Source organism: Miniopterus schreibersii (genome assembly GCF_964146895.1).
Source record: "Miniopterus schreibersii genome assembly, chromosome: 6".
Taxonomy (NCBI): Eukaryota; Metazoa; Chordata; class Mammalia; order Chiroptera; family Miniopteridae; genus Miniopterus; species Miniopterus schreibersii.
This window is the reverse complement of record NC_138107.1, coordinates 54,493,840-54,504,506: the sequence shown is the minus strand read 5'-3', so window position 1 is coordinate 54,504,506 and position 10,667 is coordinate 54,493,840. Positions and strand designations below refer to the sequence as shown.

General features: G+C 42.0%; 1 protein-coding gene across 1 annotated transcript in view; it reads left to right on the top strand.

Annotated features, from left to right (window-relative positions):
• Positions 1-241: 241 nt before the first annotated feature.
• SNX3 (sorting nexin 3) overlaps positions 242-10,667 on the top strand; it is a 30,015-nt gene continuing 19,589 nt past the window's right edge. Inside the window, exon 1 of the mRNA XM_081140790.1 lies at positions 242-736. Within this exon, the coding sequence (XP_080996916.1) occupies positions 575-736 (162 nt within the window). The 5' untranslated portion in view covers positions 242-574. The remainder of the gene's footprint in view (positions 737-10,667) is intronic.

The window sequence follows — 10,667 nt, the reverse complement described above, 5'->3', positions numbered from 1 at the left end:
AGGCAGTTTTGTTTCCACTGCGGGCAAACCTCTCGCATTAAACCTCGCCGTTTAACTTTGGTTCCGGCAGTTCCCCGGCGCGCGAGACCGTTTCCGTAGTTTTTCCCACTTCCCCTGGCCCCGGGAGGACCCAGAGAGACAGGAAGCGCCCGCCCCCACTTCCCTGGGTTCCGCAGGGCCGCGGCCTCATTCCCACGGCGACGCGCTCGCCCGGTGCATTGTGGGCGCTGTAGTCTGGCCGGACCCTGAGCCTGACTACAAGTCCCGTGACCCAGCTCCTCCGCCTCCGCCGCCTCGGCCGCAGTCCCTCTCGGCGGTCTCAGCTGGGCCTTCCCGGCCGGGGTGCCGCGTTTCGGCGAGTCAGCTGTCTCTTCCCTGGGCACGAGAGACGGAAGCCCGAGGGGCGCGGGGAGGAGCTTCGCGCGCGGAGTGAACGCCAGCCCTACGTGCTCGTTCGCCTCGCGACCGCTGCGCGCGAGTCCGGTGTCCCCGCGGCGGCCAGCAGCGGCGGCGTCGGTGGAACGCGGCGGGGGCGCAGGGAGCCCGCGGAGGCGGCGGCGGCTGCAAGAGCGAAATGGCGGAGACGGTGGCGGACACCCGGCGGCTGATCACCAAGCCGCAGAACCTGAATGACGCCTACGGGCCGCCCAGCAACTTCCTCGAGATTGATGTGAGCAACCCGCAGACGGTGGGGGTCGGCCGAGGCCGCTTCACCACCTATGAAATCAGGGTCAAGGTGAGGCCGTCCATCCCCACCCCCAACAGTGAGACCCTTCCTGCAGTCTCGAGTCGCCCCCAGCCGACCCAGGAGCGGATCCCCTCGGGCGGCTAACGCAGCCCAGGCCGGGATTCCCTGGCCGACTCGTAGGGCAGCCCTGTCCGCGGGCGGGGTCGTGGGCCAGGGTCCCTGCAGGGCTTGGACGGGGGCTGCAGCGTGGGCTGGCACTTGGAGAAGGTGCGCGAAGAACAGGACGTGGGTTGGGCGCCGCTTGCCTCTCAAGCAGCTGATCTGGGAATGACATTTGAGTTGGAAAAGGGTAGATCTTTCGAGAACACAGAACACTGCCCTTCGGGAAGGGAGGTAGATGTGACTGAGATAGGGGGTTTGCGCAAAGTTGAAGCCTTCCCGGTGTTCTTTCCCTGGACACTTTGCCCAGAGGTGGCCGAGCCAAGCTTTGTGCTCCTGGCTCCTCACAAGCCACCAAACTAACCTCGTTGTACACTTCTGAACAGAATCTGATGGGAGTTCACAAAAGCCTGACAAATTTGGTAGGGCTGAGCCAGGTGAGAGGGGTGATTGAAAACGATACTGACCTTAGCGTTCTAGGCCACAGTCGTCTGAGGTGGGGCGAGTGTTGCCTACCTCACAATCCAGAACTACCGCGCTTTAACAAAAGGCTATTCAGTTGGGGATCTTGCTCTGTTAATTTCGAGATTTGCACTTCACTGAATGAATGAATCAGCTGAAGTAGAAACACACTTATAATTTCATAACTAGTATTTGTTGGCAATAAGTAATTCAGATGATTTGAAAGATGCTGATTGAGAATAGTGCTTCACTTTCACTCTGTAGTTCATGCTCATGTATGGAAGTATCTTTAAAAATTAATTACATAAAATGAATCCAGCTGTTAAAGATGACAACAACAAATTCTTTTATTAAAAATTAGGTATAATAAGAATTTCACTTTAGAGTAATCAAAATTTACATAACAAGTTACTATTAACATTTAAGGGGAATAATTTTTCATTGACTTACCCACTTTTTGTGTGGTAAATAACACACAACGTGAAATTTACTATCCTAACCATTTTTAAGTACAGTTCAGTAGTGTTAAACCTATTGTTGTGAAACCTATACACTTTTAGAAATGATTTACTTATACACTTCTAAAAAAAATAACAATCATCAAACTTTAGTTTAAGATATGAAACTAACAATTTAAATGATACAAGCCACCCATACCTTCCTACAGATGTGTAAAATGTGACCCATAGCAGTCTTGTTATAGCGAAACTGCAAACCCAGGCTCTAGTGTACCTAGGGAAGTACATTACCACCAAAACCTAGTGAAAAAGTGAACTTTTTTTTTTTTTATTAAAATTTTTGGAATGACTTGGATTGTCTTAAATATATGGCATATTATTCACTAAAAAGAACTTCCTCTTTTACCCTTATTTAACCAGCATGCTTTCCTTTCTTTTGCTGAAACAACTTGGTATTCCTGTTTCTAAACTTCCATAGCCAGTACTTCCTGTCACACAAGTGAAGTGGAATCTCCTGCCTACACTTCCTTCATTTAATAACTGAGTTTATCTTGCTGAGTGCATTATATTAAATAGACTCTAGTCTGATAATTTAATTATTTTAAAAAATATATCTGATATTTGATTACCAAACAGCTGCTGTGACACATAAAAATAAGCTGTGTTTATGGTGCAGCCATTTGCATTTTAAAGAAAATAATCTCTTTTAAGAACAATTAATAAGTTACAGAATTAAAGTATACACATACACTAGTTTGTATTATATAAAACAGTTTGTTGTGTATAATGACAGTTACAGTCATAAATGCAAATGCCCTATAAGAAAATGTAGTTGAGTTTCTAATGCTTATAAAATGCCATTGTTGTTTCTCTTAATATGTAATGTGTTAAAACTCAGGACACTATGTAGTAAGATATTAGGTCTTATTTTAAGCAGCATATGGTTTTTGAGAATAATTACAGTATTAAGACAGAATGACCAGTCTAATGAATAGGTAAATCATTTTGTAATGGTTTTTATTACTACTATTCTAAACTGTTGCTTCTCTCCCTAGCCCCTACTACCTGCCTTTTGCTATTGAATTTGCCCTGTTGCAAACCATTTTATGTTTCAGAGTTTGGGCCCTTAAACTATCTTTAGTTACTCTTTAATTCTGGTCTTGAGAAAAATGTTCAATTTTATAGGATCTGATTGAAATTACTCTAATTCACAGAGTAATTTTATTTGGATGGTGGCACTTTAGAATGCAAGCTTCCTAGTTTCCATTTATCTTTTGGTTTGAGGATAGTATTTAAGACTATTAGGATCACTTGATTAGTATCTTTGGGCTTTTGAAAATAATTGGTGGTGTTAATGTTTTTAAAAATTGTTCTAATGGGTAGGTACAGCAGAGAGCACCATAAATGATTAAAGCTTTAGGAAAGCTCAGGGTGTAGAATTATTTTGGCATATTAAAGAGAAGTCTAAAGGGGAAATTCAGTCACCATTTATGAAGTTTGTGCTGTAATGTAACTCTAATTTTCTGGAGATTTTAATTAAGACCTATTGTACCTAGAGACAACTGTTTCAAACAGGAGTGAAGTTAAGGATCTTTCTTGAGCTCTGAGTTCAAAGACTTGATTTATTATTATCAGAGTAAGGTGCAAAATTTAAACTCCACTTCTTGGTAGAATAGGTATGCTAATAATAGTGCCTACCTCATAGGATTAAGTGAGATAATGCACAGAAATCTCTTTAGCACAGTGACCGATACATAATAGGCACTCAAGAGTTACCTCTTTCTCTCTTTTTTCCTTTTTTCAAAAGAATCTTATTGAATTTATTGGGGTGATACTGGTTAATAAAAGTACAGTGTCATCTATATATTGCATCTTGCATTCACCCCCCCCCCCCACCAAAGTCAAGTCTCCTAAAGGTTACTTCTTTCTAAATATAGATATCTTCTAAATTAAAAATCAATAATCAGCATAGCCCTGACTGGTATCTCAGTTGGTTAGAGCATCTCATCCTGATACATCAAGGTTGTGGGTTCAGTCCCGGGCCAGGGCACATACAAGAATCAACCAATGAATGCATAACTAAGTGGAACAATAAATCTATGTAAGTGTGATAGTCTGCAGCTATCTTTGGTTCCTGTATCTTCCATAACTGTATGCTCCTAGAGGACAGGGGCTACTATTCTACCCTTACTTAATACCTAGCACTGTGTTTGGCACATAATGGGCATTTTTGGATAAGTAAAATTTAGGAAGGTTAAGTAAATTGCCCAAAGTCACAGCTATTAAATGGCAAAACTGGGATTTGAATCTAGATTTCCTGACCTTCAGATCCCATACTTTTACTTTCATCCTCAGTGAACATTCAGATCTTTTGAAGTCATGAAGATTCTCTTTTAATTGGGTTGGGGTGGGATTTGGAAAATAGTAGTTTAAAAACCACCCAGCAAGGGCACTGCACTGATATATGCAGCAAGGATTATTCCTGGTTGCACCATGCTCTCTGTCTCTCAGAAATGATTGGCAGCAGAGAAGTATGAGGAAAATTCTTTGGAGCCACAATAATTGGTAGCCTTGATGAGATTGGAAAAAAAAGGGCAAATTCTAAAAATAAATAATAAATAATACAGATTCTGACAGCAGAGAGGAAAGCCAGTGACATTTACCAAAAGTAGAAAACTGTTTTTGGAGGGGAGGCAATTTAGATACTAGCTAAAAGCATGCCAGCCTATACAACTTAGTTTTTGTGTGTGTTCTTTTTATTGTTAATCCTCGCTTGACGATATTTTTTCCATTGATTTTTTTTTTTTTTTTAAGAGAGAGTGAAGGGAGGGAGGGAGAGGGAGACAGACAGAGACATCCATGTGAGAGAGAGACATTGATTGGTTGCCTCCCACATGTGCCCCGACTAGGGGCCAGGGATTGAACCTGCAACCCAGGTACAAGCCCTTAACTGGAAATCAAAACCGTGACCCTTCGGTGCACAGGTTGACGCTCCAACCACTGAGCCACACAGGCCAGGGCTACAGCCTAGTTTTATGGGAAGAAGGGAGGCATTGACTGTATTCAGCCAGACCAGATCTTTTTGCCCGTTTTGTATCATCCATGTCCACATTCCTAAGTAATAATCATGGAAATAAGCAGAAGTCAAGGAAAAGCAAAATCTATATCCATTTAAGAAAGAAATCTTTGTGTTTTAATAATGTCACTCTGCACCTTGAAAATGGGAAGCCTAAAGGGCTTAACTTTTAGCTGTCACGGTGATTCCATGTAGTAATAGAGATTTTCCTTTCCTTACCTTTCTAATCATTCTTACCAAAAAAAAAAAAGTCAACTGTTTTTAGTCACTGCGATATTTGTACCATATTATGCTGCTTCCATGTAAGCAGAGCCAGCAATTTTTTGATCAGATAAGAAAGATGGTGTCTAATAAAAAGCAATACTATAATCTTGGAACTGCTGTTTATTGATTCGTTAAATAAATGACTTAAAGCTTTCAACCAGAGCCCTACTTTATTTATTTATTTATTTTTTAAATATACCTTTATTGATCTCAGAGAGAGGAAAGGAGAGGGAGAGAGAGATATAGAAACATCAGTGATGAGAGAGTCATTGATCGGCTAGCCCGCAACCTGGGCGTGTACCCTGACCGGGAATCGAACCCTGATCTCCTGGATCCTAGGTCGATGCTCAGCTGCTGAGCCATGCCCGGCCAGGGGAGCCCTACTTCTTTAAAGAAACATTTAACTTAGGAATTTGGACATGGTAGTAAAGTGTGACTTTGGCTGTAGCTTGCTAGAAAAGTTGTATCAATTAGAATATAATTGTGGCTGGTCTCATAGAGACCTCAAAAGTAGAGTTTATTTTTTTCATCTTGAAGAGGTCCCCGGGGGCAATCTATGGCTCATATTGTGGCTTCACTACCAGCTTCCAACATTACACCCACATTCTAGCCAAGGGAAAGGTTGATTCCTGCCTGTTGCCGCAGGTAGCCACAAAGGAAGCTGGAAAATTTAGTCTAGCTGGGCAGCCATGTGAATACAGGAAGAACAGACCCTGTTTGCTTTCCCACAGCAGCAAATACTAAGTGATTGGAATCCGCTTTTTTAGGGTGTGGCTTTAGCAACATTCTCATCATCTCTCCTAATTCTTTCCCTTTTTTGCTGATGTCTGAAATTTCAAAGTTTTGAGAAAGTTCACTGGATTTGGAAGAAATAAAGTTGAGCTCTCATTAGTTTTATTAACCTTAAATGGAAATGAGTTTTGATCCCTTCCTGAGAATTAATTTTGTAGAGTAAAGAAAGGAGGCAAGCATGAAAACATGGCATACCTGGTAGGGGCATATCATGGGACTGAGTTGAGTTTGAGGAACTGAAAGTAGAAAACTAACATTTTTTTGCCATCAGTGACTGTTTAAAACTATGTAGGCATTTTTACTTAGGACCAGCATTTTAGTTGATGACGTTAAATGATGGAATATGTAATTTGAGCCACCAAAATAAGTGAGATCAGTGTCTCTTGCCAGAGAATCTTCGGAAGACTTCAAATAATTTTTATAAAACTTCATTGTGTCTGACAATATTGGAATGATCACTTTCCAATCCTTTGGCTCTAGACTTTGATTTTGTCACTGATGTCTCTATTTGCTTGACATTTCTAAAATTATTTCCACTCCTGCCCCCTATAGCTTGTTCGCTTTCTGTTGTTTCCATTTCTGCCCTTGTGGTATGAGCTTCTCTATTCTATTGTAAGTTTGGGAATTCTAATCCATACAGAGGAACAAAAGAGTCTCAAAGCTCCACATCTTGTGTCTATTTCTCAGTATCTCTTGTCTTGCCTTGCCATTACTGGTTATCTTCAGGTGGAAACAAGTTTGTAAAATTGCTATCATCAACAAGTCAACAAACAACAAGTGCTGGCAAGGATGTAGAGAAAAGGGAACCCTCGGGCACTGTTGGTGGGAATGCAGATGGTGCAGCCACTGTGGAAAGCAGTATGGAGCTACCTCAAAAAGTTAAAAATGGAACTCCCTTATGACCCAGAGATTCCACTTCTGGGAATTTATCAGAAGAAATCTGAAACACTAATTTGAAAGAATATATGTACCCCTACGTTCATTGCAGTATTATTTACAATAGCCAAGATTTGGAAACAGCCCAAGTGTCCATCAGTAGACGAGTGGATTAAAAAGTTGTGATACATTTACACAATGGAATATTACTCTGCTGTAAAAAGGAAGAAAATTTTACCCTTTCCAACAGCATAGATGGACCTGGAGAACATATGCTAAGTGAAGTAAGCCAGTCAGAGAAAGACAAGTACCATATGATTTCACTCATATGTGGAATTTAATGAATAAACTGAACTACCAAGCAAAATAGAGGCGGACTCATAGATAGAGAGCAGGCTGACAGCTCTGGCGAAGGTGGTGTGTGTGTGTGTGTTGGGGGGTGGAGAGATTGAGCAGAAAAGAGAATTCATGGACAGTGTGTGGTGATTTTGGGTGGGGGGGCTGGGTGGAGGTGGAAGAGGGCATAGAGGGGATAAATGGTGATGGGAAAAATAAAATAAAAATTAAAAAACAACCTACTCCAGCTCCAGGAATATAGCAGGTATAATAGTTACTCACATAATGAATATTTTTGAATGAGTTGGATGACAAAAGTGAAAAAAACTCTTTGGTTGGCTAGGCATACATCAATGTATCTCTAGGTCTTTGTTTAAATTTACACCCAAGCCCTGGCTGGCTAGCTCAGTTGGTTAGAGCATAGGCTGCAGATTTGATCCCTGGTCATTTATCTCTCTATCTTTCTCTCTCCCCCCCTTCCTCTCTAAAAAAATCAGAAAATTAAAATTAAAATAATTTTATACCCAGAAGATTTCTCCTATATTATATAATTGAGAACGTTCTTAAGACACTAATGAGTCTAGAGCAGGGGTCAGCAAGCTGAGGGCTTCCCTGTTTATGTAAAATTTTATTGGAACACAGCACACTTCTTTGTTTACATGTTATTTATGACCACTTTTGCACTAAAAGGGCAGAGTTGAGTAGTTGTGATGGTGTAAAATATTTACTATCTTGCCCTTTGTGAAAGTTTGCCAATCCCTGGTCTAGAGTTTATGTAGCATTGAAATAATGGAAATCAAAAACACTTGGAGAGTCTTTTTATATTTTTTATTGATTTTCGAGCGATCTGCATATGGCTGCTACCTGTGCTGGGCTCGGAAATGCCCAGAAGCAGCCAGCTGCCATCCAAGACTGGCTGGTGCTAGTGCCTGGCCTAGGGCCACTTAGCAAGAGTTAGGGGGTATGCAGAGGCCAGATGCTGCTTGTTTGAGAGATTTTAGGAAAGAAAGTTTGAAACATGAGGCAAGAGAGGTCATTTGTATGGAAAAGCAACTGGAAATAGCTTGAGTGGGCCATCAATTTGGGTAGGGTGGGCTCTCAGGGAATCACCAGGGCTGGCTGAACAGTGTGAGCCTGGTTGATGGAGACTCAGATATGATACCTGCCTTCTGACTCTGTGGGGGTGGGGGTTCAGAAAAGGAACAATGGCCTTTGCCCTGAAGCCACACAATTCAGTTACTCCCTGGTTCCTTTCAAGCTGCTGCCTCGGGGCTGGAGCTCAGAGGGAGTGAGTCCAAGTAAATCCATGCTCCTGCCCTTTAAGAACTGCCTGGGACTCCAGTTGCCCTCCGTCTCATTCATCCGCAATCCCACTGGTTTTTACAGCCAGAAGTTATGGGGACTTCTCTTCCTGACTCTGGAACCCTGGGCTGGGAGGCCTCTTGTGAGGCTGGGACCCCTTGCTCCTCAGGGACCACCACAGCCAAGATATCCCCCCCAATTTTATTTTTTTTTAAATATGTCTTTATTACCCAGCTGGGCATGGCTCAGCGGTTGAGCGTCGACCTGGGATCCAGGTGATTGGGGTTAGATTCCCAGTCAGGGCACATGCCCAGGTTGTGAACTTGATCAATGACTCCCTCATCATTGATGTTTCTATCTCTCTCTCTCCCTCTCCCCTCCTCTCTCTGAAATCAATAAAGATATATTTAATATATATATATATATATATATATATATATATATATATATATATATATATATGTCTATTGATTTCAGAGCAAGGAAGGGAGAGAGAAACATCAGTGATGAGAGAGTCATTGATTGGCTGCTTCCTACATGCCCCCCACTGGGGATCAAGTCCAAAACCAGGGCTTGTGCCCTGACCAGGAATCAAACCTTGATCTCCTGGATCATAAGTCAATGCTCAACCTCTGAGCCATGCTGGCCGGTCTCTCTCCCAATTTTAAACTGCCACATGTAGTTGTGGGACCAGCCCGAACTGTGTCTCCACCCTCCTACTAGTCTCGATGTGGCTTCTTTAAATTCCTAGTTGTAGGACTTCCATTCAGCTAGATTTCAGGTGGTTCTGAATTATGGTTTTTCTGTAGTGTAGTTGTAATTTTGTTGTGGTTATGGGAAGATTCGAGTAGTACATTTATCTACGCCCCCATCTTGACTGTATGTAGCTGTTTTTCGCTGGAGAGTTGGACTGTCTGGCTGTCACTTGGATTGCCTTATTCTCTTCCACATAGCCTGTCGTTCCCCAGTCAGTTAGACTAGCTGCCTTATATGGCAGTCTTAGCACTCCAAGAAGATGAAGATGAAAGTTGCAAGACCTCTCGAATTTTAGGCTCTGAAACTTGCTTATCACTTCTACCACATTCTGTTGGTCAAAGCAAGTCATGAGGCTAGTTCATACTCAAGGGGTGGGGAAATAGACTCCATCTCATGGATGGAAGGAGCTTCAAAGAATTTGTGGCAACATTCATCTACTGCACCTTACTTATTAGTAATCTCCAAATGCCATAGTTGGTGGCACCTATGACTTGGGTGACTTGGTAGGCAGAATAAATGACTCCCCAAAGATATCCACTTCCTAAACCTGTGAACCTTACATGGCAAAAGTGACTTTGAAGGTGTGATTAAGTTAAGGATCTTGAGGTGGGCAGATTGTCCTTGATTATCTGGTTGAGCCCAATGTAATCACAAGGATCCCTGTAAGTGAAACACTCAGGAGAGTCAGTCTTAGAAGGAGATGTGACAATGGACGCAGAGTCAGAGTGATGTCGCTTACTGTAGACGGAGGGAAGGGCCATGAACCAAAGAATGCAGCCAGCTCTAGACAAGGAAACACATTTTCCTCTAGGTCCTCTAGAAGGAATGCAGCCCTGATGACACCTTGATATAGCCCAATGAGACCCTTTATGGACTTCTGACCTCCAAAATTGTAAGATAAATTTGTGTCCTTTTAAGCTACTAAGTTTGTGGTAATTTACTACAGCAGCAATAGGAAACTAATAAGAATGACCATGCCCATGTCTTAAAGATCATTTCCAACAGAAAGAGACTCTAGACTCTTAAGAGAGTAACAGTCATTAGAGACTGGATTTCATCCTGACACTGATACTTGATCATAGGCCATAAGCCTTATCTTCTTTCCCATCAGAATCTAGTACTGTTGGCTCTCTATCTCTCCTTCTAGTCTGCCAAGATGTTTTACCAAAGGTGTAAAAAATATTTTTTCTCGTGGAAAAAGTTGAGTGCTTTACTTAAGTTAATAGGCTATAAAAGATTATTTTTCCAAACTAAAGAGAAAATTACTAAAGCACTATGTATAAGAGAAAGAACCACATAACCTTTGATCAGGTTGTTTATGCTTGCTGTTGTGATCTAATGCCCTGTATGAGAGAGGGCTGATTTCTAAGACTAGACAAGCGTAAAATTATGTGTACTAGGTCACGAATACTTTAGGTTATTGGCTCTTGATTAAAATTTAACTTAGAAAATGTTTCATACTTTGTCAGGCCTTTGACCCTCCATAATTCCAAGTAAA